The following is a 27,999-nucleotide window of genomic DNA, read 5'->3' as shown; positions in this document are numbered from 1 at the left end:
GGTGGCGGCGGTCGGACGGTGCGAGTGTGGTCTGCACTCCCGGCGAGCGGACGGCTGGGGAGTCCCCTCGCGGAGGACCCGGCTCGTCCTGAGCTCCGCCTGCACGTGCGTGGCCACTCGTGGGCGGGCTCGCCACGGAGGAGGGAGGGAGCTCCCCGAGTCTGCTGGCGTCCACGTGGTGGGCATGCTGGAGACTTGAGAAGCTGGAGCAGAGTTGGAGGGGAGTTGCCAGGACTGTGCGTCCTTTCCGGGCTGTGGTGGAGCGGTTTCTCCCTGGACTGGTGACATCTCAGCCTCAGTTTCCTCGTTTTGAAGCTGCTCGTGGGTGGGTGCAGAGCCCCAGGGAGTTTTCTCAAGACCGGCAGCCGGCGGTGCCTTCCCATCCCCCTCCAAACCTTAAAGCAGGCGGGAAGCAAGTCCAGTCAGGAAGTCTCCCTGTTAAGCAGGGTTGCAAGGGCGACCGAGCCGTTGGCTATTATTTGTGCTTCCTCGTATCTGCCTTCCACTGCTAGATATTGTCCTGAAGTCTGAACGGGGAGTTTGGGAAATTCCCACCTTAAGATTTCTCAGTAAATAGGGTGACCCTGTATTGCTGTCCTTCCCCTAGTTTGTGAGTGGATTCTCCTAGCTGAAGTTCTGTGTCTCCTCCCACCTCTTCCCCCATTGTAGAGACCATCTAGACCTGGCCCTAAAGCCCTCGTTACAGAACCTGGCTTTAGCATTGGCATTTTATTTTTATTTTTTCCCATTTGAAAGGGACAGATCACCTGTTTAGTTCCCGAACTGGCCTCATTTCAAATGTTATTTTTTTATTTATTTACACTGGGCCTGGAGGGCAAATTTCCTGAGTTCTGGGTCTATAAGACCCAGAACTAATGACTGCTTTAGCTAGAAGTGAGGCTCTTAAAGTGGGTAGGACCCATGTTTTGTGATTTCTGTTTAGTAAGTACAGCTGACATTGCCCAGGGGTTAGGGCTGATGCCTTTCTTTGGAAAGCAGACCGACAATTTGTTCTTCCCCATGTTTAGTGGCAAATGACTTCTAGACCCAACATGAGTGACAGTTCCTGCAAAAAACGGGATGACTATCTGGAATGGCCTGAGTATTTCATGGCGGTGGCCTTCTTATCAGCCCAAAGAAGCAAGGATCCAAGTTCCCAGGTAAAGCGGTTTTGTAGGCGGATGTTCAGATACTTGCATAGATAGACACAAAGAACAGGTTAAAAACTGCAGCTGTAATCTGCTGACCTTTGTGGGGTGTTCCCTCATGCTTCTGTGCCACCTCCCCAGTGGTTACCAAACCTTTGGGCAATGTTTCTCTCTAGGTTGGAGCCTGCATTGTGAATACGGAAAACAAGATCGTTGGGATCGGGTACAATGGAATGCCAAATGGGTGCAGCGATGACCTGTTGCCTTGGAGGAGAACAGCAGAAAATAAGCTGGATACTAAATATCCCTATGGTAAGGTATCCTCAGATTGCATCTTGTCGTAGTTGAGTGCTTCATTGAAAAACTTAGGAAAGACCCTTTTAGTCATCAACGGGTAGAAAGGGAAAAAATTTTGTCATGAACTACCCTGTCTTCCTGTTTCCTCCTCTTTTAAACAGTGTTGTAATTACTTCTTTGATAATTTTATCTCCTTTTAAGATTTATATTTTTATCTTTATGTACATGCATTGTGCCTGCATGAGTTTATATGCACTACTTAGGTGTACTGAGTCTTTATCCCGCCAGCTGGCTCCCAAAACATGACACAGAGACTTCTTATTAATTATGAAAGCTCAGCCGGTAGCTTAGGCTTGTTTCTAACTAGTTCTTATTACTTAAATTAATCCATATCATTTAACCTTTGTTCTTTTCCATGGCTCGGTTACCTTTGCTTTGTAAAGCCCATGCTGCGTCTTCTGCCTCTTTTTTGAAACTCTTTCCTTCCCAGCATCCTCTCTGCCCTGAAAATTCTGCCTCGCTAATGGCCATTCATTTTTTATTAAACCAATCACAGCGACATACACAGTGCAATCAAATATCTTGCAATACATATTACAAGTGACTGCAGAGGCCAGAAGGGGGTGTCAGGTCCCTTATAACTGGAGCTACAGATGTTTGTGGGCTGCCTGATGTGGGTGCTGAGAATCAAACCTGGGTCTACCTCTGGAGCAGTGAGTGCGGTTAAGAGCTGAGGCTTCTCTCCAGCGCCTCCTGTTCCCATCCTCTTAAGTTTCAAAGAGAGCCACTGATGGAAGCATAGGCATTGTTATACAGGCTGGTCCTGAGTGCTGGCCCTTGCTGTCTTTGTGAGTCTGGTGTACTTCCCAGGGGCCCGAGAGCCTGTAGACACCAGAGCATGCAATGAAGGCCACAGCCCTTTGCAGAGACAGCAGGGACACACGTGAGGTGGCTCTGTAGGTTGTTCCTTTTCTTTGGGAAAGTGGAGGCAGCTTGCTAAGTGAAGCTTATGCTAACCAAGCAATGATTCCTCTTGCCTCATGGTCAAGTTCATCTCTGGGAAGCTGGTTTGAGACCAAGCTGGGCATCGCGAGGTGGATGGTGAGACTCCTCTTCCTATTGCTTGGGTCTGTCATCTCACCGTGGGCCATGTTCAGAACCAAAGGCAGCAGTAATAGAAATGAAGGCCTTGCCTTGGCTCTTTGGCTATTTACCTTGAAATTAGGAGAGGATGCTATGTTAGTTGCTGTTGTTGTGACCAGACTGACAGATATGACTTACGGGAAGAAAGGGTTTTTTTGTTGTTTTTGGCTTTTGGAGACAGGGTTTTTCTGTGTGTAGCCTTGGCTGTCCTGGAACTCCCTTGTAGACTAGGCTGGTTTTGAACTCAGAGATCTGCCTGCCTCTGCCTCCACAGTGCTGGGATTAAAGGTGTGGTCCAGGAAAGGTGGGCTTGGAGGAAAGGTTTACTGGAGCTCTCAGTTTGAAAGGGACTTTATTCCATCATGGTGGGGATGGCATGGTATTGGGGGTGGCTCTGTCCTTGGCCTTGGTAGTGTAAGGTGGTTAGTGTCTGTTCATATCTGGTGGACTAGAAGCCAACCTCTACAGAACTGTGAGGAGGTATGACCTCAGTGGCTCATTTTGCTAGGTGAACCCCATTTGTTAAAAAGCTGTACACTGTCACAATAGCTTCAAAAGCTGTGGTGAACCCCAGTGCTCAAAACATAAGCCTTAGGGGACATTCTAGATGGAAACCGTAGCAGGTGCTTCCTCCAGTCTTTGCCTAGCCCAGCCCCAGTGGGAAACCCTCCAGAGGTGATGTGGAGGACAGTCAGCTTTGCCTTTTCCTTTTATTTTTCTGTCTGGCTTTTTGTAATGTTACACCTGGCTTTTATGTTTTAGGATGAACAGATTGACTGTGTTGGAAGCAAAGTAGATTAAGGTCATCTAAATGGGAAGGATTATGCCTTCAGGAAATCACATTCAAGGTGTCTGTGTAAGACCTGTCCTGTTTGTTGACTCTTCTGGTAGGCTTTCCCTCTGGGTATTCCTTGTAAGGAAGTGCATGTGTCTGCCTTTAGTCAAATTTATGTATTTTTTACTAATGTTCTTGGACCTTAATCTTCTTAAGTATGCCCCAGAAGTTTCTTTATAAACTCCTTAAGGGCAAATCCTGCCAGTTTGAATGGAAAAGAAGAAAGGCTCCTGGAAGAAGAGAAGGTATTGAGTAAAAGGGTAGAGAGAACTGTAAAGCATCCAGGATTTTCAAGGGCATAAAAAATAGTTCCCTGATTAAGGGGACTGAGTAGTTACACAGCCAATTTAATTTCACCCCTGGTAGAAGTGGCAAGAACATAGACAAAATTGGGAGAGTGTGAAACTGTCTCTTCCAAGGCCTGCCGGCAGCTAATGGCAGTGAGTTACTTGAAGAATGTGCTAGCACTAGCGTATTTTAGAAACTGTCACCCCGGTTTTGATTCCACAAGCCTCTGATGGGAAAAAAGAAGGGGAAATGATTAGTTGTTTTGAGGTCTATGCAAAAATAATTTTTCACAATACAGTTCGATGTCTCATAAAAAATGGTCAAAGCAAAAAGGTCGATATGTTGAAGATCTACATTGAAATGTATGACTTAACTGCAGTCAATATTTCACTGCATCAGGACAGTGACATATTGGTCCTTGCTCCGAGCTCCGGGAAGGAGGAGTTCTCACACGGAATGTCAGTCTGGGGTGCTCAGGCTGGTTGCTAAAGATACCAGTAGATGTAGAGTGCAGTGTTGGTGGGGTCACCAGTGGTCACTGGACACTTGTCAAAGTGGAGCCTTTAGTCACAGAGAGCCCAGGGTACCTGTTTATAATGATGCTTTCTAAACCAGAGACTGAATTACATTTGCACACACTGCCTGGTGCTCTGTAACCTCATATTGACTGGCTTTGTTCTGAAACTGTGGCCTTTTGTCAAAGGTGGGCAGAGTACCTTTGGAGCAGTTTCCCAGGAGGAATTAAACCCACACAGGCATTTGTCCAATCTCCCTGATTGTTCTTTACTGAAGAGCTGCTGGGTTTCTGAGCACTGGTTGTCTGTCTACATGATTTTTTATCATCCATATGATACCTCTAGGTTTTCAGAGCTCTTTGCCCTCGCTTATCAATTATTCATTTTATGTGTAGCTGTGTTAGATGTAGACAATTTTCTTCCACGAGAATAACCTAGTAATTTGATGCACCATAAAAATTGTAGAAGGTATTAAATGGTTTTTAAAAGGCATTTAGTATTACTACCGTCATAATACATGTAGCACTGGGCTCTAAGTCTAAATGATGGCCGTGTGAACACTTTGCGCTCATTCCTGACTTTCCAGGGCTTTTCAAGCCACTGAGAAGTGAATGTTCTGATTGCTTGGGATTTAGGAGAATGTTACGAGGCATTTTTTAAAACTTTTGTTTTAAGCTTACAAATTTTAATTAAAAAAAAAAAAGTAAAGCCATAACTGGATCCTATTAACTCTTTTCTTCCCTCACCTGTTAATGTTGACCAAGCTTTTCAACAAGAAAGGATAGATGCATGGAACCCTTTGATAGTTTTCAAGAGCTCTGGCCTGTGGTTCTTAACTGCTGAGTCAGCAGGTCCCTAAGGACAAATTTCTGTTGTCACCTTGTTGGATTAAGAAAGGCCAGGATTAGCTAGGTGTTGGTGGCACACACCTTTAATCCCGGCACTTGGGAGGCAGAGGCAGGCAGATCTCTGTGAGTTCGAGGCCAGCCTGGTTGGTCTACAGAGCGAGTGCCAGGATAGGCTCCAAAGCTACACAGAGAAACTCTGTCTCGAAAAACCAAAACAAACAAACAAACAAACAAAAGGTCAGGATCAGTAGTGAGGCGCACGCGCGCGCACACACACACACACACACACACACACAGACACACACACACACACAGACACACACACACACACAGACACACACACAGACACAGACTGAGTTCCAGCATTTCCCCTTCTCTACTTCTGATCTGCCATGATGTAAACAAGAGGCTCCAGCCTCCACAGTCCTGCCCCCATGCCTCTCCTAGTGTGGCAGGATGATTCTGTTGGGTATCCTGTTACAGTAATGGGGAAAACATCTAATACAAAGACCTTCCTTCCTTTAAATGGAAAAGCTTCCGATCTTTAATGACAAAAAAGTGCTGCCTGAAATCAGGTCTACGATAATATCTCGTTTATCATGTGGCATTTGCACTTGCTTGGACCCCACTAAGTCCTTTCTAGTATATTCCATAGTATCCCAGGCTTCTAAATCTACAGCATCTGCTTCTTCCCCTTTCAAAGTACCATCTGTGATGTTCTATGTATAGGGTGGCATCTGATTCCTGGTCAGGGTCTGTGTGTGTGTATTGGTATGTCTTCTTGGACAATTTCATGCATGTAAACAATGTATTTTGATCATACACACCTCAGCTCCTCCCTCCAGACACTCTAAAATCTCTGCCTCCCTCCTTCATTTCCTCTTTTATTTTTGGTAACCCACTGAGTACAGTTGGTGCTACCTTTTGGAATGTTGACTGATCTCACTGATTGGTCTTGTGCATGTAGCCACAGCCGTGGTGAGTTCATGTGTGCAACAGTCATGCCATGTCCAGAAGACACATTCCACAGCACATGTCCCCATCGTCCACTTCATACACTCTTTCCACCTCCTCTTCTGTGATGCCTCCTGAGCCTTGGAGGGGGTGAGTGTTGATACAGGTGTGCCGTTTAGGGCTGAGCACCCAATAGTCACCTACTCCCCTACAATAGTCAGTTATGAGTCACTGCATTGACTGCTGACTAATGCAGGAGAAGTTTCCGTGGCCAAGGTTAAAGGAAGCATACATTTTTGTGTATAAACACAAATATTTAGAGTATAGTTTGACAACATGCCCATTTAGCAAGACAGTAGTAGTAGTGTGATCCTCTCTAGGGTGGTCATCTCCATCATCAAGAGCTCCTTGTTTGTTTTGTTTTGTTTTGTTTTTCCTTTTGGGGTTTTTCTGAGACAGGGTTTCTCTGTGGCTTTGGAGCCTGGCCTGGAACTAGCTCTTGTAGACCATGCTGGTCTCGAACTCACTGAGATCTGCCTGACTCTGCCTCCCGAGTGCTAGGATTAAAGGCATGCACCACCACCGCCCAGCCCTGTTTGGTTTTCTTTGGTTTTTGTTTGTTTGTTTGTTTGTTTTTAAGATGGGGTTTCTCTGGGTAACAGTCCCGGCTGTCCTGGAACTTGCTTGTAGACAAGGGTGGACTTGAACTCACAGAGATCCTCCTGCCTCTGCCTCCTGAGTGCTGGGTTTAAAGGCCTGCACTGCCACTGTCCGGCTTCATCAAGAGCTTTTGTCCAGGCTTTCCGTATCAGGCATGAATTTCATCCTGTGGAACTAGCCTCAAATCTACTCCAAGAATGGTTGGTTATCTCCATAACCTCATGCCACTATTTTACCAGTGATACATCTGGCCTGGTCAGTATAGCATGAGGGGGGTTCACTGTTGGGTAATACCATTGATGCTTTTTTCTGTCTGTAGAACCTTCTGGCACTGTAAAAGCTAGCTAGCAGGGTGGAAGTCTTTAGGTCAGTTCCATTTTAGTTTCTCTTTCTGCAACCAAAGTATGTTGTAGCATTGCATCTTCATAGAGTTCTTACCATCTGGTTCTGACGGACAGCTGGAAGCAGTGACAGTAGCCTGTGTTGTTTTGGGAGCCTTTTACAGGGCACTCTCCTTGTCTGTTTGTGGAATTTAGTTTCTTTAAGGTGTTGATTTTTTTTCTTCTTTTTCTTTCCTTTTTTTTTTTTTTTTTTTTTTTAGTTAGGCAGATTATAGCAGTTACACATCAGATCAAGTGTCTGGGGAGTGGTGGCCTGGCCTATCAGAAAACTGAAAGCTGCCTGCATATGACATATGTTAACATTTCTTCAGAGAAGTGCCGAGGGTTGCTTCTGTCTTTTCTAGAATTCATAAGTTGGCAGCCTAATTCCAAAGTGATGGTATTTGGAGGTTCGGCTTGTGGGAGGTGATTAGGCTTTGAAGGTTGAACTCTCCTGTACTGTCTTCAAGGGCGTGTGTATGCTTATAAAGGTGCCCCAGAGAGGGCTTGCTTTTCAAGGTAGCTTGTAAACCTGGACCAGGCTGCTCACTGGAAGTCAACATGCTGTTGATACTCAGCATAAGAATGAAATAAGGTATTTTGTCATAGCAACCCAAAGTGACTAAGCCAGGAGGCCTGAAAAATCATGTAAATCTGAGTTTACCAATAATAACGCAACTTAATTCTCCTTCATTCTTTCCGTAAGCTTGAAGTCATCAGCCTTGATTGACACTTTGTGGGGAGAAGGGAAATGCAGAATGCTTGTAGCATAGTAGAAAGACAGCCTTATCTGGGCTGTCTCTCTAGAGAGGCGTTTTGAAAGGGTGTTTTTGTTCTTCCAGGCTTAGGATCAAAACTTCATGAAACTGTTTGATTATGGTTAAATTTTAATATGGAAAATGAAAATCCCCCTGCTAAAGAAACTGCTCTTCCATTCCTTCCCTCTTCACCCCTGAAAAATCCAAAAGCTAGTGTAACGCCTGTGCCAGTCAGTGGCAGGAACAAAGCAGGCTTGTTCGAGTGAGCACTTTCCAGATGAGCAACCATTAAAAAACCTGGAAGCGGCAAATTTATCTAATTTGCCTTATGAAAAGACTGGGGAAGATTTTGATTTTCATGAGGAGGAGGTGGGTTGCTAAACTCATGATGAAGTGTTCAGCTGACATTTTTTTTTTGAAATTCATTACAGTGAAGCGCATCTCATCAAAATACCAATTTTATAACACGGAGGTAAAATCCGCTTGGTAATTCAGATATTGCTCATTCCTTGGGGTATTGTAGCAAGTTTGGATGACACAGTTTATAGACTTCATGGCTGTAGTTGAGTCACGTTCTTTGCCTAGTTAAGCTTCGAGGAATTTTGTCCATGATGCCTTGCATTTGCAGCCTTGCTGTTTACCCGTGGTGAAGGACTTGGTGAGTGAGCATGCCTCTTCGTTGGTCGGGAAGCAGGATTGCTATGTTGGCCATGTCACAGGGACTCCAGTCCTGATGTCCCTAGGAGTGGGTGGCAACTTTACTCTGAATGCTTTGGGCAGAAATGGAGTTGTGGACTTCTAGCAGTATTTCCACAGAAATACTCTTAAAAGGAATACGGTGCTGCTGAGGCTGGGGAATGGATGGTACAGTATGTAAGAGTGCTTGCTGCACAGTCATGAGGCTGTGAGTCCAAATGCCTGGTACCCACAGGGGAAAAAAAAAAAGGCAGGGTGTAGCTGCGTACCTCTGCAACCCTGGTTCTGTGAGATGCAGACAGGATCTCACAGCCTCGCTCCAGTTTTCATGAGATAGCTTGCTTCAAGGGAATTAAAGCAGAGTGATATAGCAAGACACCCAGAGTCCTTCTCTGCCTCTGTGTATGCACGGGCACGCATACCCACACAGACATGAGCATAGGAATGGATCCCTTGCACACAGAGAAGATGGTGCAGGGAGTGAAATGTTGGAAAACCAGGAATGAATTAAGGTGACAGATCCACATGGCAACTTTCACCACTTTTGCCAGCATGTGGCAAAGCTTCTTTAAATTCTCTATTTAAATTTAATCTTTATTTTTCGTGTTTAGCATATTGTTAAGCACGCAGAGATGTCACTTTAGTGATTACGTAGCCGTTTGCCTTACCCCCTTGAACACTGACATTTTCCTGACTGCCACACATGTGATGTATTTCTTTGGCATCCAAAAGGTTAGTCCTGAGAAACTAATTTATCAAGAAGTTAGGGGGCTGATCCTCCTTAAGCCGTGCCTTCCTCGACACTTTGAGAGACTCTTAGTAATTAAGATGAGATTTGTTCCTCTGGTTGAAACCGAATGCCCTCCGGTTTTGTTAGGCAGATCCGTGGATTTGATGACTTATTGTCTCTCTTTCTGCAGGATTTTATTTTGTATGTAGCTTCCTGCCATTCCTCCTCTGCCTAGCCGTCCAGGAGTTATAACCTGACAGCAGGTCTAATTTGGGACTTTTGTGCAAGTAACTAATGTAATCAATGAAAAAACCGTTGAACACTTGTGAAGGAAGGAAATCAGGTAGATTGTTTTTATGTATCAACAGTCAGGTCACCATAGAGTGGGAATGTATTGGTGTATTGGATGTATTGGGGGTCTTTTCCTCACCACAATTCTTCATAAGTCGCCTTCAGAAAGGAACAGATAATTTTTATTGATGTATTTGGTTTCTATCAAATAAAGTATGTACTTTTTTGGCACAGGGTCAGTTATATTTAAAGCATCAGTGGTCATTCCATTATGAATATCTAGAAAGGATGGACAGTAACAAAGTAGTCTCTGTTCTAAAGAGCAGATGTAGGAAAAGCTAAAGTGTCTGACTGTGCCTATTAGACCTTGCCATAAAAACACCCATATGTCTCCGTATTACAAAGAGTGATTTTGAAGCCTCAGAGGAGCTGGAAATAGTGGCTCTCAAGCTGATGTCCAGAAGTGTGCTAAGGGGAGTCTGGTACTCCTCCTTGGAATAAAAGGTTTGCAGAAAAGTTAGTATCTTCAAGAGAGTTGGTTGACTGCATAACATTTACACCGCCATTGTGCCGATGGGCAGCTCTTGCCTGGTTGGTTGTTATTGTCACTCATGAGGTTCATAGCTGGATGAGACTGTTGATGACACTGCCTCCCTCCCGCAGCAGCCTTCAAAGCGCCTTCCAGCTCTGTGAAAGCAAACCAGCTGGGGGGAAGACTGGTCAGTACCAGCTTGATTCCTCCATGTCCTGTGACAGAAGGTGGCCTCAGTACTAGTCTTACCATCAAGTTCGAGTGGGTAGCTAAGAGCAGTAGCAATTGCCTGTGCTGTTTGGGGGGTGTACGAGACTCCCTGACAGTGGCACAAAGGGAGGTATCCTATACCTGACGCTAGGCTTCTTGTTTTATAACCTGGTGTCTAAGAGAAGTCTTATCTTTTCCCCACTTCCTCTCTACTGAGTAGGGGTACCTATTCAGTTCAACCTGCCCAAGTGCGTGCATGCGTGAGGGGTGGGGCTTATAAAATAGTAGGTTTCCATATGACCCTTCCCCCATTGCCGCCTCTGCTCTGCCTTCCTGTCCCCCTTGCCACTATCGCCCCATTCTTCTCTTTTTTCCCCCTTTCATATCACCTGTGTTCTATCACCTCTGTAGCCCCCACCCAACCCCTTTCTAGTGTCCTGTCTTCTATAGGTATTCCCCATATGAGAAAGGGCATACGGCATTTGTCTCTCTGGTTCTGTGTTACCTGGCCTTTAGTATATTTTTTCCACTTCCATTATAAATGGATATTTCTGATGATAATAATTGCAGCCAGCTCCCTCACCCTCAAAACACAGTCTGGCTGTGTAGCCAATGTTAGCCTGTAGGCACCTTAATGGCAACTCTCCTACTTGCTCAGCCTGCTTTCTTATAGAACCCAAGATCACCAGCCCAGGGATGGCCCCACCCATAATGGGCTGGGCTGTCCCCCATCAATCACGACTTAAGAAAATGCCCTATAAGCTTGCCTACAGCCTGATCTTCCTGAGGCATCTCCTCAACTGAGTCTCCCTCCTCTCTGATGACTCTAGCTTATGTCAAGTTGACATAAAACTAGTCAGCACACATGCATGGTTCATTCCCAGAAATAGGCAGGAAATCTGGTTCTCAGAGGGTTTTGGGTTTATGTTACTCTTTACTTTTACATCTCTGTCTGGATCGGGGTGTGCATGCCTGTAATATCAGCTCAATTAACCCCAGTTTACTGAAAACAGTGAAAAACACGTTCTAGTGAAAAGACCCTGGGCCAGCCATCAGGAGCCCTGGGTTCCTCATCTGCTTTGTTTATTCCCCCGTGGTGGTGGTGTTTTCAGTCTCTGTCTCCCTCCCTCGCTTAAACAATCTCACTGCCTCTGTGTGTGCATGCCTGCTTTTGAGAACTGGCGGGTGATTCTTCTGGCTCCACCTAGGTAAAGCACTTGCAATAAAGGATGTTGGGATTACAGATGTTCATAAACCTGCATCTGGCCTTTTGCATCTTTTTGGCTGTTTTATGTGGGTGCTGGGGTTGAACTCAGGTTGACAGGCTTGCATGGCAGGTGCTTTTCCCTGCTGAGACAATTCATCTTACCAACCTCTCATTTTCTTTATGGAACAGATCATTGCTGAAGACTGCCAGTTCTGTAATCTCAAGGAAAAGTACTAATAATGTAACCGATCGCATGTGGTTACTGTTACTCTGTTTAATGAACTCTGAAGGCTGCCTTGGTCAAGGCTGCAGGCTGTGAAAGTTGTTTGTGAGTGACAAGGAGAATGTCATATGTATATATGGGTGAATTAGTAGATAGAGTCAGGCTTCTTATCTGTTGGCACTCAGGCGTTTACACCAGCCTGCCCTCGGGGACCTAGCAGGACATGTCATCAGCAGCAGCCAAGATGTGACACGGTAACTACTGCAACCACTGAGTCCCCTACTCTCCCTGTGTGCATGTGTATATCCCTTATAAAATGCAAGCCACCCCCCCACCCCCCGCCACTCTGGCCCAGAGGCCGCCTCTGCACCACCCCCTACCAACCGTCCTGTGTGAGTTCTGTTGCATGCTGTGACTTTGTGGTGCCCCTTGGAGTGGTACACTACCTCCCTTCCCTTTTGCTTTAGTTTTGGTCCCATTTGGGGATGCTAGGGATTGAACACAGGGCCTTGTGCATGCTGGGCAAGTGTTCTGTCACCATTGAGCTGCTCTCCAGTTCTGCAGTTCTAATGTAAATATAAATCAGCTAGAGACAGTGTTTGTGAGGAGGAGGGAGTGGTTAAGGAGTTAAGGGCTACCCCGTAAATGTGGAGATTAAAAGGTATTAAGTAAGAAAAGGTTGGGAAACAGCGTTAGAGTAGAGGATCTGTATACAAGTGAGAGAGAATGTATTTGACTACGTGAGACCTGCTTAGAATTGTGCAGAGAATAGAGACCAAGTCTAAGACCAGGTGGGAAGAACTTGAGAAGCCCTCTTGTGAATCAGGCAGTAATGGTCTTCATTTGAACAGAGATGAACACTGGGCATTGGCAAACGCCGATGGTGAATGCTGACTGTGGCGAGAGCAAAGGCTAGCACACTGCCACCCAGACTAGCACAGTGACACCCGAGGCCAGCACACTGCTGCCCTGCATCTGAAGGGCCGGCACCAGCTTCTTTCAAATGATAGATGCCATAGTAAATTTAAAATATTGAATATGATAACTGAGTATGAATTTTTAAATTCTGCAATTAAAAGACTTTTGTTGAAATGCCATTAATTTTGAGTTTAGGTGAATAAAGTGAAGCAGAACTCTGGAGTTTTTTCCCCCTGCAAATGAGTTAACCCTTTTTAGAATTTAAAATAAATACTAATGAATTATCTATTCTTTTACCAGCCTGAGTTTGTGTATTCTTTTCCAGCCTGAGCTTGTCAGCTAATGAAGAGGTTGTCCTCTCAAGCCATGTTGCTTCAGTTTTAGAAATATATTTTATCAGTCATTGGGTTTTGGCAGAGTACTCTTCCATGTATCCGTTTACCCACTACTGTGGGGCATCTTGCCTGTGTATTACATGCCAGGATCTGTGCCGGTGGTAAACAGAACACACACACTCTGGCCTACTTTCACAGCATCTGCAAGTTAAGAGTGAAGGAGGTAGATGTTAATAAAATAAACCGACATTATTGACTGCCCCTTTCTGAGGGAGAGATCTGAAGGGTCACATGGGGGCCACCAGGGAAAATGGGCAGGTTGGTGTTCGGGGGTGGGAGAGGCATCCCAGTAGGGACTACGTGGGTTAGGCTTTCTGGTGAGATGGTGTGTGCCAAGAAAAGTAGTAGCCCAGGCTTTGAGTGCCAAGAGTGGGTTAAGTAGTTTGGATTTAAATGGATTATTGTTTTGTGCTTTGGGTTGACTGTGTGCCTCCCTCAACCAACGTTGTAGGCTACCCCGAAAGCGGTGGTGTTAAGGGGTCGGTTGATCAAGAGGGCAGAGCCTTTGGTTGGTACCCTTACAAAGAATGTTCAGTGAGGGACTGGAGTGATGGTTCAGGGGGTGAAATGTTTGCCGCACAGCATGAAGCCCTGACTTTGGAACCCTGGAGCCCACATAAAGTCAGGTATGGTGGTGCCTGTCTATCACCCCAGTGCTGAGGGACAGAGACAAGAGCATCCTGGGGCTTCTTAACCAACTGTCTGGCTGAATCCACAAATTCCAGGTTGAGTGAGAGACCGTGTCTCAAAAAACTTACAGAAGTGATTATGGGCAATATCCCAGTGTCAACTTCTGGCTTCCACACACTTGCACATATGTGAACACAAACTGACACACAGGCAAAGTAGAGTTGCAATTTGAGCACCCAGGGAGAAAATTCTGTTTACAACCCAGGCAGGGGACCTTCTCCGGACACCACATCTCGCAGTGCCTTGACCTTGGATTTCCCAACACCCAGATCTGTCAGATGTAAGTGTCTGTTGTTTGTGATTTAATGATTTGTTAGAGCAACCCATGTAGGCTAAGGCAGGTTTTATGTGTGTGAAATGGGTGTTTGGGGCAAGAGTGGCAACAGGAGCTCAGCTGTGAGGTAGATGAGGGAGGAAGCTTGGAGGCGTGAGGTTGCTGGAGCAAGGAGCAACAGGTGAATACACAATGCAGATAATTTGGAGCGAGCATCTAGCAGATGGGTTGATGTTGATGTGGAGTTGGAGAGAAAGAATCACTCCTCCCCAGCAGTTCCAGGCTGTAGTCCGATGCAGTGGAGCTGGTAGTAGGAGAAGCAAGGTTTGGAGGAGGTGAAGAAAGTTGGTGGCTGTGCAGGCTCCTGGCAAACTGCACGTGCACGGGTGGGAAGAGAGGTCCAGGTTGGTGATACCCTCCCTGCTGGCTTTGAGTGCCTCCATGGGTGGTGTAAGAGGGGAGTGTGTACCGAGACAGGAGGTGGTTCTAACTCATGAGTCCTCTGGCACTTGGAGGTGGGTATAAGAGGAAGGGCCTGCTTAAGAGCAGTGCGACTGCAGGGAGGGCCATAGAGCTCAGGGAAAAAGAGGGGGCGGGGAGGGGATGGGAATGAAGCCTTCCACTATGCCCAGGTCTACTCTTTATTGTGTCTGTTCATTGAGGTGTTGGTGTTGCCAGCGGCACTTTGAACAGTGATAGGCTTCAGAGTCAAGTTGGAGCAAGTTGAAGGAGGGATAGAAGTTGAGGATGTGGGTACTACTTAGATAGGGTTTTGAAGTGTGTGGCTCTGACAGACCAGAAGGACCAGGAGCCTGCACAGTGTAGTTTGTGAGATGGGAGGTCTTATTTTTTGTTTCTCGTTTTTTGTTTTGTGTTGGGCATTTGTTAGTTGATCAAATCATCCAGTAGAGTGAGAAAAACCAAGAAAAGTAAAAAGAGGTGAGGACAGGGTTAGGGATGGCTTCCCAAGGGTCCTGTTTAGTGAGAGGAAGAGGGGACACCTAGGGCAGAGAGGGGTCAGGAGACAGTGGTCACAGTGCTGGAGCTGCACTGGAATGTGATTTACAGCAGTTCTAATGCGTGTCAGGGAGGTGGCCGAAAGAGCTGGAGCAGGAGCTGGCTTGAAGGCTGGGAGAAGGATGCTGAGGCCTGGGGGCAGCTGCTGGAGGACCGTTCTAGGAATGTAGGGCAGTTTCAGAACCTTCAAGGATTGGAGAATCCTGAGTTAGAGTTAGGTCAGCTTATCCCACTCATCACCCGCACTGAGGCTGTATCAGTGAGCTGCCTGAAGCAGGCCTTGTGGAGCTGGAATTAATGAGCTCCAGAGCACAGATGGATCCTGACTCTCCTTCCAGTGCTCCATGCACTTCCAGTTTACCCTTTAAAAGCTGGGAGCCCAAGAGGCAAGTTTTGAAGCCCGGCTGTGTGTATTTACATGACAGGCTGTCAGAGGGTGGTTGGCGCTTTGTTGCTCCCAGTGCCTTTTTAGTGCCTTTTAGCCATTGCACGTGTGTTTCACGTGAGCAGTAGGAAGGGAGTTGGCCTGACTTAGCCATGGATGAAATGCAGTCATTTCTACATCCTCCCCCTCCTGACCTGATTGTGTGCCCGTAGCACATAGGGAAGCAATGTAATTAGAGTTCTGGGGGCTTTATTATCAATAATGGAAACACCACAGTCAGAAATGTCTTTAGCCCTAAGCACTACCATTGGGGCTAAGTGGCTCCCCTGGGTGCCTCGAGTTGTTACCAGCAGCTCTATTGAGAGGCAGAGGAAGTGGGTAGAGGATGGGATGGGAACAGAGCAGCAGAGAGGGGGGAAAAAAAAAACATGTATTCCTGTGGTCCAGCTGAAGTGCACCACCCAGGGCCACCCGCTTACTCCTGGCTGCCCTACAGGGTAGGAAGCAACCCTAACTTCAGTTACCAGGAGGATCTTGTGCATGGTGCCTGGTCCCAATAGGGTTGGGGAGGGGCGGGTTGGGGGTATGGAGGGATTTTTTTCTCTTGTTTCTCTGATCTGGAGACTGAAGCTCACATCTGTTGGTCCGTCAGGGTGCTGAACCGAGAGGTGGTGGGTGATGGACAGCAAAGTGGGCATCATGAGGAGGAAGTAGAACGGAAAGGCAGAGCCAGCAGCAGCCCTGAGAACTGGGGTATGCCATTCTAAGAGTGGCCCCAGGAAGTTGCTGCAGCAGCCAGTGGGGCTTGTGTAGTTACAAGTTCAAGCCTTGCTCAGAACCTGGGGGATTTTGGCTGCTTTTGAGAAAGTAGCTTGTGCCTTCCTTTCTAAACCTGGATTCCATTCCATCATCATTTTCTAGACCTGTTCTCTGGGTACAGGGTGGAGATAGGAAATTAATAGACATTTTTCCAGCCTGGGGCTGGGTTTCTCTGTGTTCTCAATTTGCTGTTTTCCTTTCTACATACAAACTATACCATCATGTCTCATGCAGAATTGTGTGTGTCTTTGATGCCAAAAGGCTGTGAGGTTGAAGTCCATGATCTCCTGGAGAGAAAGGTCACTGGCTAGATGTGGGGCTGGGGGAAGGGAAAGGCATTAGTGTGCACACATAGTCCTTTGGTGGGCCAGGCAAAAGTGCTGTCCACTGTCACCTCTGCCTTCAGGGAAGACCTTGGTGTCTGTCTCCCAGGAGTCCTCACCATCGTGTGGGATCTCCTAGGGTTGAAGTCATCCTTTCTCTGCAAAGTTCTGACTGGTGGTAACAAAGGCTTCATTAGCATGATTCTTCCCTCCAGGTTCCTCGTGTGCTCTCCATGTAACTGCACAGAGAAAGACAGGATAGTGACATTCTGAGGGGATGGGGCTTCAGATCCTTGGAAAACCCTAATAATTAATCATCCTGCTACTTTACAGTTTATAAACCTGGCTATAGGAGAAGGCCAGGTATAGCTGGGGGGTGGAGGGGAGTGCTCCCTGCAAGTGTCACAACCAGCAGGGAAATGATCCCGGATAGGTAAAAATGAAACTCAGGACAGCAGAACTTAGCTAGTCCTGGGTCAAAAACTTCCATAGCAGTGGTTCTCAACCTGTAAGTCACAACCCCTTTGGGGATTAAACAACTCTTTCACAGGGGTCACCTAAGACTCTTGGAAAACAGAGATTTATATTATGGTTCATAACAGTAGCAAAATTACATTTACGAAGTAGCAGTGAAATAAATTTATGGCTGGGGGTCACCACAACCATGAGGAGCTGTATTAAAGGTTCGCAGTGGTCGGAAGGTTGAGAACCCTTGCTGTGGAAGCTAACACCAGGTGGTATATTGTAAGCATATTTAAACACAGTACAATTTGGGGGAAGAAGTCTCCTGATGTAATGCAATTCCCAGTGCACTAGGAGGATTAAGGGTGACTTCATCAAACTCCTTTGCAAAATACATGTGACCATGAAGATGGGTTCTGTGACTTAAGGGTCTAGCATCTAGTGTGGTTTCTGGCTGAGACAGCACAGAGGGCAGCAGGCTGTGAAAGTACTTGTGACTTCAAGGCTGGGTTCTATTGACTGAGAAACAAAGCTAAAGTTTTGGGGAAGGAGAGTCTGGGATAAACATTCAGGGAAGTGAGGGAGAGGATTTGGGTGAGTCTTGGCTCTACAGATAGCAAAGGTCACCTGGTCATCAACAGCATCCCACTCCCAGTCTTCTGGGCGGAAACAGGTATTCACTTCCTCTTTTGGAAGAGACAACCCTGTGTGATTAACATTCCTGGTGTTCCTGGCGGTCTGTGAGCACTGATGCCTACTACTACACAGATGTGACATTGTTTAGAAGTAGATTCGGTGGTAGCCATAAAACATGAGCCTTTGGCTTGGGCAGTGTCCTAGGTAGTGGAGGCTGTGGCGTTTAACTTCAGAGGCTTTGGCTGTTGTTAATTATTGACTTGAAGGAGAGATACATGAAAGGCTGACAGTGACATATGAGGCCTTGTCAGGCTATCTTTCAATAATTAAGAAACAAGTAGTTGAAACTCCATTTTAGTTCTGGACTCTGTGGAGCATTTCCTTAGATGGGTCTCTGAGAAGCGTGTGCCCTTCCTCTGGGTAGAAGCTTCCATTAGGCGTCCATCCACACATTAGTGAGGGCAGAGGTGGACATGGCCGTGCTCCCAGAGATGTGCCCAGACTTAGTGACTCTGACACTCTGGAACCCCAGGAGTAAACTCACTTAGATTCTAATTTGGAGAATAATGGCAAAAAGTGTGGTTATCAGAACAGAGGTAAGACAGCTTGTTAATGATGTGTATAAATCAGCCTTAAATTGGGGAACCCCATTTGATGTCAGTTACTGATTGCAGGGTGAAGGCCATGAAAAGAGAAATGGGGCGCCAGTGTTTGTCATCATGTCTCAGCAGGAGACTAAGGTCACTGTCGGGTACACTGACTAGCAGGTTATGTTTAGCACTTGGAATTCGTTTAGCATCATACAGATTTTTTTTCTTTTTCTTTTCTATTTTCCTTTTCTACTTGAGTAGCTATAATAGTACTGGTGTCTAAAATAGATATTGTATTAGTCTTACATCAAATGCGATGGAAGTCAAATCTATAAAATGTTGAATCTCTTAAATCTAACAAGGATGGAGTACATCCTGTTAATTTGTCAAACTTCCAGAGAACCGCCTACATGAGACAGTGAGGATTAATCAAGCCCCAGTGAGAGAGAATTTGAAAAATATAGTTTTCTAATTATACAATCTCTTTTCAGTGGGCCAAGGTTAATGTAGTTCTGAATTCTGACAGTTAGTAATAGAAAAAAGAAAGAAAAGACCAAAGTGTATGAATTGACTCCTAATCACCTGAAACAGGCTCTGTTCTGATCATCGCACTTTCTGTGCATTAATCTGGTATTTTCAGTACTTGTTCTTTTCTTTTTATATGATGTTGGGGATAATTAGAGGGGTTTTTTGTTGTTGTTGTTACTCTTTGTGCTTATCGGATATCTGCGTTATTTGGGGACTTAAGTTTTTGCTTAGCCGTAGATATGCATGTCTAGTTAATAATGTGAAAATTCACCGTTTTTTAGACTGCCTTATGAATACTTGTTAAGCATTGTGCATCTCCAGGTTCTTTGTCCTGTACTATCGTGAGTATAAAACCTCACGCACTAGCACTGCCAGGCAGGACCAGGTATGGTTAGTTTTGAAACACGGGCATGCTATGGGTTTTGCTTCAGATTTTAGGTGTCCCCAGGACCCTCAAGCAAGCAAAATTTGATACTAAATTCATTTCACTGATTTTGTGACTTGCTGGGTTTGGTTGTGTATGCCTGTGATCCCAGGGCTCAGGCTGAAGAAAGAAATGCCCTGAGTTCAGGAACAGCTCAGGTTACACGATGAGGGCCAGTCCAGGTAGGGCTTTATAGCAAGACGGTGCCTCAAAAAACAAAATACCACAGACAGACAGACAGACACGGAATCAGGCAGGATGAGAGAGAAGGAAGGGTGTTAGAGACAAGGACTCAGGATCAGGCTGAGGAGGAGGGAGAGGCAGGGGTGGGAGGGTTGTGGGGGCATAAATACAGGGAGTGAATATGACTAAAGAATGTTCTATGCATGTATGAAAAGGGCACAGTGAAACCTATTATTCTGTATAATTAATATGCCCTAACCCCCCAAAAAAATTGGATAGAAGAAAACTAGAGGTTATATCTGCATTACAATGAGACAGTTATTTTTAAAATTAGACTAGCAGTTGTTGAAATGATTTCTTCTAGAAAAGGAAGTTAAAGTGCCAAGTGTCTGACCTCTGCTGAAGGAATGAGGACTGTGTACATGTTAAAGGGAGAAGGACATGAAGAAAGGGAAGCCACCATTCAACACTGGGAGTAAGGGCTGAGCCTTGGGCTTGGCCAAGAGAGGAGCCTCTGTTTTGTTTGTGAGAGCTTGTCCCAGAGGGTGGAGCAACGAACCAGAATGTTAGGGAAAAGCCAAAAGCTAATGTTCTTGATAGTTTAAAAATTGCCTTTATTGCCAGGCAGTGGTGGTGTATGCCTTTAATCCCAGTACTTGGGAGGCAGAGGCAGGTGGATCTCTATGAGTTCAAGGCCAGTCTGGTCTATAAAGCTAGTTCCAGGACAGCTAAGGCTGTTATACAGAGAAACCCTGTCTCTGAAAAGAAAAATTGCCTTTACCATTTATTATTTTTATTACTATTCCTTCTCTCTCTGTGTGTGTGTGTGTGTGTGTGTGTGTGTCTGTGTCTGTGTCTGTCTGTCTGTCTGGGTATGTGTCTGGGTGTGTGTATTCGCACAGGTATGGGTTATGGCTTATGTATGAAGATCTGGGGACAGCCTTGGGTATGCATCTAAAGGCACTTTCCACCTCATTAGCTTAGTGACCAGAGGGCTTCTAGAAATCTGTTTGCCTCCAGTGTTACTGTCCTTGGGATTTACAGGAATTACACTGTGCCCATCGTTTTGTTTTGTTTTGTTTTTTTGAGACAGGTTTTCTTTGTGTGACAGCCTTGGCTATCCTGGAACTCACTGTGTAGACCAGGCTGGCCTTGAACTTGCAGAGGTCCGCCTGCCTCTGAGTGCTGAGATTAAAGGTGTGCACCATCACCACTCGTCCTGTGTCCAGCATTTATGTGGATCCTAGGAATCTGAACTCACACCCTCACTTTTATTTTGTTTGGTTTTTAGTTCAAAATATACTTTCCCAGAGCTGGTATTAGTCATGCAAACATCACTCTCCTTATTGAAAGCTCACAGGCCTTCTAATGGCAGACTGGGCCTTGAGCACTAGTGCCGTTCCCTGCTGAAAGCCCATTCATTCTGTCTGCTCTAGGTAAGGACTTGCAAGTTTCGGGAGAGATATTTGGACTTGCTATCCGGGACCGGGACAAGCCATGCCAGGCCTGTGTGTGTTAAGCAAGCTTTGTGGCTTGAAGCAGCTGTCCAGATTACCTGCTCTCAAAGCACATAGGTAGCTGAGAATTAGGCCCCAAGGGTTCCACTTGGATAATGGTCCATGTGGACCATTATCAAGTTGGTCTGTCATCCCTCCTTAAGGGCACTGTGGGGCTCTAGGCCTGAGGCCCAACCTAGTGGTTCTCCACAGATGGATGAAGCAGTAATGCAGAAGCTGTGGAGACCCCCTCCCCAGCCTGAGAGTCAAGTGTTAGGCCAGAAAGGCACCTGGGCAGATTTGAGGCCCTGAACAGAGGCAGTCTGGGGAGTTTCAAGGTGGGAGTGAGATGGTCAAGTCCAGCATGAGGGTATTCTCCCAGGTTGGGGCTTCTCTGAACCTTTTATGACTCCAGGAGGCCAATATTAGTCAGATGGGCCTTGGTAGGGAAGAGGTTCTGGGAAGCAGTGTGTTGTTAAATGGGGTGCAGGACTGAGTAAGAGCAGTTGAGAATTGGGTCTGTCGTCTCCTCTCCTCAGAGCACACGGTTTTCTTTTTTGTTGTCATCTTGTCATTTGACTGTAAGGGTATAAGCTTGTGGGCTATGAGCTGGCCTGTATTCTGACAGTCTTCGAGTCTCCCAGATGACCTCATCGTCTCTTAATAAGCAGCTCTGCATTTTTCATCCTGTGACTTGGTAAGACAAAGGACTCCTGTTTAGAATCCTGTGCCTTATTTCTGGAAACGGCCCATTTCTCGCCATGCCAGTTATTTCCCGAGGTGATCTGTTTCTTAGGGTGATTTTCACGAATGAGCCTCAACTTATAATGATAAATTTGTTCCACGCTGCCTGAGGAGAGTTAGACAAAGGGTAGTTGTGGTCACCATGACAGTTCTTTCAGAGGACACCACAGTGCTGTGTGGTAACATAGCAGAGTTTTCGAAGTTCTGAATGTCTGTTAACTCTGGCACCATTCACAGAACTCCTTTTACATGGGAAAGTCCGTTTCTGATAATGAACAGAGGAGAACATCTGTTGTTTTCCAACATCACCATCAATAATTGGGATCTGCATTTCCTCCTTTATTTATTCAATAAATATTTAACACCATTATGTTCCTGGCATGGCATTAGACTCTGGGGGAAGCTACAAAGAACTTAGAGGGCTAAGCTCTGCCCCCAAGGGGGGCATAAAGAAAACAGTTATATCTAATTGTTTTTAACACTGAGCAGTGTTAATGCTTCCATCCTGTCATCTTGGTCACCAGGGGAGAAGGGGCCATGGATTCCTCTTGAAGTTCACTGGCCATGTGGCCAATCCAACCCTTTCTGAGCCCTGCTCTTTTTTGTCTTTCCATGGCCTTGGAGTTTATTAGGCAGTGAGTCTTGGGGGACAGGACTGAAGCCCCTCTGGCCAGCCATTGCTCTCTGATGGCCTGTGATTTGATGAATTCCAGATTGTTTCTTTAGTTCCCTGTATTGCCAGAGACCATCACCTTTTCACTCAGCAGGTAAGAACTCTTAATACATGGAATTAATTCCTAGTTTGAGGATATTAGTATGCACAAACATAGTAGTTGCTATTCCATGCAAAGCCAGGAGGCTGGTCCTTCATCCTTCTAACTCTGAATAGATCCCCGATAAATGTGCCCGACTGTATGAGCAAGTAGTGATGGAAATGTCCAGGGTCATGAGCTTAGGCCACTGTTCAGTGACAGCCTTACTGGATGTGGGAAGCTGGTGGCTGGAGATGGAGGGTACAGCAGATCCTTGAAGGGACCCGTATTTGTTTTCTGGGAATTGTGTGTGGTTTGCGCTCTGCACCAGCAACTGCTTGTTTTAGCGTTGTGTGCATAGCATGTGTTAGGGGAATCTCAGAATTCTGTAGAGCAGGGCTTCCCAGATTTATTTGCACATTTGAGTCATCTGGGGATTCTCTTAAAAGTTCCCAAGGCTAGACCATCACTCTCCAGTATGGAACACATACTGATTTGGAAGCTCCTCTGGGGATAAATGCTGAGTGTGCACGGTGGTTGTAGATAGCACACCCCAGACCTTCATTAATGCTACTCGATGGCCAGGTGGAAAGCCTGCTGGGCAGGCCGAGGGATTCAGAACTGTTTCTGTGCTGATGTTTTCCCTTTATTTCACTCTGTGGCTAGGGAGTAGCAGCAGCTAGCCTAACAGGACAGCTTTGGTAGCTAGGGAGAGGAAGGGGGGTGCTTCCTTTGACCTCGAACTCAGGCAAAGATGCCTGCATGATCCTTTGTAATCATTGGTGGGGCAGATCTGTATGTAGAGAACTTGACTGCTCATTGCCCTTAAGTGGATGAGTGTGTTTTTAAAATAGATAAATAGCTGGTTATCCATTCCCCCACCCCACAAGTGGACAGAGCATGGTGAGGGGAAGCAGATCCCTGAGGATACAAATTCTCAGCTTTACTTCTTCCTGTGTTCTTATGCCCCCTGACCTCTTAACAGCCATGCTGATCACCACACAAATGAGCCATTTTATGTGGGCAATTCAATACCCCAGGGTCTTGTGGAGCAGTGAGGTATTGCTCCGCTTAGGGTGGGTGAAGGTGTTTGACCTCAGCCCCTCCTGGTGCTCTAGGTGCTTACACACCAAGGCCAACTGCTGGAACAGCTTCCCTTCCCTGGTAATCAGAAAGATCACGTGGCCCTTGTTTTGTAGTCTTGGCGTTGCTGTTTCTAATCAATTATTTTTTATTGAGTCTATTCCATGCTATTTCCGAGGTGGAGACAGAGTGACTTAGTGACCCTTTCATGAGCTGCAGCCTAAGCCCTTGTCTCTTTCTTTCACAGTATGCCATGCGGAGCTGAACGCCATCATGAACAAGAATTCGGCTGATGTGAAGGGCTGTAGTATGTACGTCGCCTTGTTCCCGTGTAATGAATGTGCTAAGCTCATCATCCAAGCAGGTAGGAACCAGGCCTTTCCGTTTGTCACATTTGCATCGGAGCCCGCTCATCAGCAGCTCCGTGCAGGTGTGTTTGATCTTAAATTGTTATTGTTTAGATCTAAATTAGTTGCACTATCAACTTTGCAGGGTATTTCCCATGTTTGGTTTTTGAATGGTGCCAGGCATTCTAAGACTAATTGCATCCTCTGTGATCCTTAGCATGTTTTTAATTTAGTTTGCAACTTCTTAAACTGCAAGCTGCCAAAAAAAAAACACAGGCATTGCATATAATTACTGTCAATTTACCATTCTCTGACATATTGTGCATAGATTAGGGGGGAGGGAGGAAAATGAACTTCTGTCAGAAACAAGGTCAGCTGGGAGTCTGTATATCAAATTTTAATTTGTATCTAATACATGGTAGATATTTGAGGATCTAAGCAGATCTTTGCATATAAATATCATGAGACTCAAATGTTACTCGGGGCTTTCCTTTTATTATGTCACATCTGCCATAAGCCTACCACGTTGTATTCTGTATATTACACCTGTATTTGAACTGTCACATCTGAGAGGGAGCCTGCACTTTATCTCCGTAAAGCTCTCGGTTTGAGATTTAAAGACTTTAGCACGTTTAGCCAGATGTGTGGGTTAAAGGGACTGTTTATCATGAGCCCCCTGGGTGTCAGAGCAGAAGTCGGCTGATAGCAGACCACAGGCAGCGTGGGTGCCCATGAAGCTGCTGCCGTTAACCGAACCTTAGCTGGTCACAGGTGAAGAGGTCAGCAGCAGGTGCATGGACCGAGCAGTTTGTGGGTTCATCCCTTCTGAAGGGTGTACGGAGCAGCCCTCAGGAGAAGGCCCTTGGGAATCCTGGCTGAGGGTCATGCCCTCCACAGTGATAGCAGAGCCTTTCTTGCAGGCCTCATGCTTCCTACCCCTGGATTAGCCAGCACCCTCTACTCCCCACACTGGCTTCTTGAGTTGAGTAATTGCTTGGTGAATAAAGAATAGTTGCTTACCTGCCATAAAGAAAATTTGTTAATTGGATCAAGGCTTGATGGCTTGACATGTTTTCACTTTGCATTTGTATATTTAAAAAAATCCATAAAGACTGGAAGGCAGATTAAATGCGGTCCCTCTAATGTACTGGGAAGCCATAGATGAGTAGTTCCGTGACTGGACATTGTCTGGAAGTTCACTTGGGAAAGGTAATTAATCATAGGCACGGGGCTCTGTCTCTTTTGCCTGTCTTTTGCATTTTGTGTTCATGCTTATCTTCCACTGTTACCTTTTCAGGTATAAAAGAAGTTATTTTCATGTCGGATAAATACCATGACAGTGAAGAGACGACGGCCGCTAGGCTCATGTTTAAACTGGCTGGGGTTACGTTCAGGTAGGTGGGGGAAACCAGTTTAGAAATACATGTAGCCTGGCCTGAAGTCTGTGGCAGTGTCTTTGGAAATGTGACGGCATATGCCTCTAAAGATTATTTTAGGTATGGAGTTATGACAAAAATATCTGGAGACAGCCTGTTTAATGATTATATTTTAATATTAGTGACTTTCTAAGGCTTAGACTAATTATGCAAGTAGCAAGAAATTTAAAAATTTACAACTTTTGTGCCAGTCCTGCCAAGCCTTTATAAATTTTGCATGTGCAGGGCTCTAGTGGAGATAGTTTAGGATGAAAGCGGCCCGCCAGGGTGAGACACCAGGAATTCTTCTCTGAGCAACATTTTGAATTAAGAGCAGAAGCCCTTCCGACTTCTGTGATTATCTCTGCAGAGTGACGGTTATGTTTTACTTCTGTGTTTTGCCCGTCTTTTGTGAGCAGCAGAAAATTGTTTTTAGAATGGGAAGCTTTGCAAAGTGTTACTATGTTTCTGGCCAGCCGTGGTAAGACTTGTATGATGGGCCACTTGCCCCATTCCTGTGTTCCTTGTTAGAGATGTGCGATATTTTGTTTGTGTTCTGAGACGACATTTTGTTTGTTTTCTGAGACACGGTCTCTGTATGAACAGGCTGCCTCCTGCCTCAGTCTCCCAAGTGACACCACCCACCCAGCCCAGTTGGAAACAGGACTTTTGCATGATGCATGTCTTGGTTTGTTGTGCCTTGTGTGCCCTGGTTTGCTTTCTGTTGTTTTGATAAAACACTGACTGAAAGTAACATGGGGAGTAAAGGCTTTGTTTGGCTTGCTGTAGCATCCTGGAAGCCAGGGCAGGAACCTGGAGGCAAGAACTGAAGCAGAGACCATGGAGGAGCACTGCTTACATGCTCTCTTATTAAGTCCCCAAGTATCTGCCATTATTGTAGACTCGTTGAATCTAAAAACGCAGAGGGCTTATTGTTTGCATTTGTGGAACTTGATTTAGAAAATCCCCCCCCCCCACTTCAACGAGCTGTCTTTCTATGTATCAGAGGCAAAAGAAAGTGTACTGTGTTTGCTTTAGAGCAACTCAAGTTGGCTGCAGAGAGTTCCTAGAAAATAAGATAAATATGATGGGGAAACTGTAATCGGATATCATGTTGTGCTGCTAACTCGTTAGAAATCCTTTGACTCCCGGATAATTCATGAACTCAAGATAGTTGAAGAACACACAAGCCGAGCCACCCCATGCATCGTTCTTGTCTTAGTCTTTCCTGCCCCGTGTTCCTCTCAGTATGGGGCACTATAATTGGCTCCTATAGAGAGAAAATATCAAGTGAGTCCCAGGATATTTCTTCTCTCTGCCCTGGAAATACAGTTTAAGCTGAAATAAATAAATTAACTACTCATTGGATAATTCCTTTCTGCATCTTGTTTTTCATGTTTAGGAAATTCACACCGAAGTACAGCAAGATTGTCATTGACTTTGATTCAATTAACAGCCGTCCGAGTCAGAAGCTTCAGTGAGTTCCGACTCGTTAAATCCCCAGAAGAAGGCTCCTCTCCTCTAAGAAGCCGCCACTACCTTTTATCTTGAAGTAGCACATAACTTTTTAATAGCTGGTGCAGCACACACAGACATCTAAAGAATATAAAACCTTAAATTTTCTTTACTGTCCCTACTGACACATGGATCTACATCTGCTTAAGCTGTTGATTTAGTTTGATTGAGAAACTAAGGGCCTGCTCACGGGGCTGGAGTGAAAGTCTCTCCACCTTGGCAGCCTATCTGGCTGGGATGAGGGTTAGAGCAAAATGTAGGCTCTCTAGTCATCCACCGAATTCCAACAGCCACTCCTCGATGCTACATGGGCTAGGACATACAAATATTGCTTTGTGTTCTTAGTCAGGATGAATGGACTCACGGTGATGTGAACATCTGGCCCAAATGAAGCATACCTTGTCACACCCTTGGAAAAACAAAGAGGACCAAATGTGATGCTATCAAGTGTTTGTTGCAGAGTTGAGGGGAGCTCCCTCCCTCCTACCCAGAGATGGGTGAGGACGGCACTTGTCCCGGCAGAGGAACAGCACAACTGAACCAGGGAAATCTCTCAGTTCTTGCTTTCCTGCCACACACATCGAAGTGCACTGCGTCCCTCTGGAGGGTAGTGACCCACCCCTGTGGTTCCAGCTCTTATCCTTGGTTTGTTGGTTACATAGCACTGTTAAATTTACCCGACTGATAAGTGGTTCCTAGAGGAGGCAGCTTATCACTCCCCCTAGACCAGGCACTGTGTGGTGACAGCTGGAGTTGTATGGATGGGTGGTGTGGGGCATCCCCCCCATCCCGTTTCCCCTGCTTTGTGGAAACATGTCATTCCTGCTCCACGTGCCAACATGGTGGTTCATTTCCGAGGGCACCCCACAACCAGAGAGTACATAATTCCTGTCCTGTGAGAGAATATGGGAGAGTTTGTTACCTGGAGGTGGTCCATTCTAGACCCACTGGTGACGGTGCCTCATTTGTGTCTTCCAACAGACACACAGGCAGCATCTCCTTGATCAGTGTGGTTGGGGAATTCCCCGCTGTGTGCTTTGTTTTTAATTTCATTTAACTTATGTTAAACGTGCTCAGTGCCTTTGGTAAAAATGGTTTCTTTATCTTAAAGATTATTACCTTTTAGGGTGCTCTTATTTTTTCATGGGTTTTTATTTCATCTCTGAGGTTTCTTTTTTTTTTTAACTTTGTATTCTGGGGCGTTTCGTAATTTGGCTCTTTACCAATATTATTAAATTTTTATTAAAATTACCAGCACCAAAACACAATCATTTTTATTTATTAAATA

General features: G+C 45.6%; 1 protein-coding gene across 2 annotated transcripts; it reads left to right on the top strand.

Annotated features, from left to right (window-relative positions):
- Window positions 1-2: 2 nt before the first annotated feature.
- On the top strand, window positions 3-27,979 carry Dctd (dCMP deaminase). 2 transcript variants are annotated; one of them, XM_027391060.2, is made up of 6 exons: window positions 3-325; window positions 1,029-1,160; window positions 1,325-1,460; window positions 23,682-23,798; window positions 25,079-25,175; window positions 26,599-27,979. In XM_027391060.2, the coding sequence occupies exons 2-6, from the start codon at window positions 1,035-1,037 to the stop codon at window positions 26,675-26,677; spliced, it is 555 nt and encodes a 184-aa protein (XP_027246861.1). In that variant the 5' UTR covers window positions 3-325; window positions 1,029-1,034; the 3' UTR covers window positions 26,678-27,979. The 2 variants fall into 2 exon arrangements, with proteins under 2 accessions (XP_027246861.1, XP_027246862.1); XM_027391061.2 differs by having other exon boundaries at window positions 12-105.
- The last annotated feature ends 20 nt before the right edge of the window (window positions 27,980-27,999 follow it).

Source organism: Cricetulus griseus (genome assembly GCF_003668045.3).
Source record: "Cricetulus griseus strain 17A/GY chromosome 1 unlocalized genomic scaffold, alternate assembly CriGri-PICRH-1.0 chr1_1, whole genome shotgun sequence".
Taxonomy (NCBI): Eukaryota; Metazoa; Chordata; class Mammalia; order Rodentia; family Cricetidae; genus Cricetulus; species Cricetulus griseus.
The sequence above is the reverse complement of the archived record's forward strand: the minus strand, read 5'-3'. Positions and strand labels throughout refer to the sequence as shown.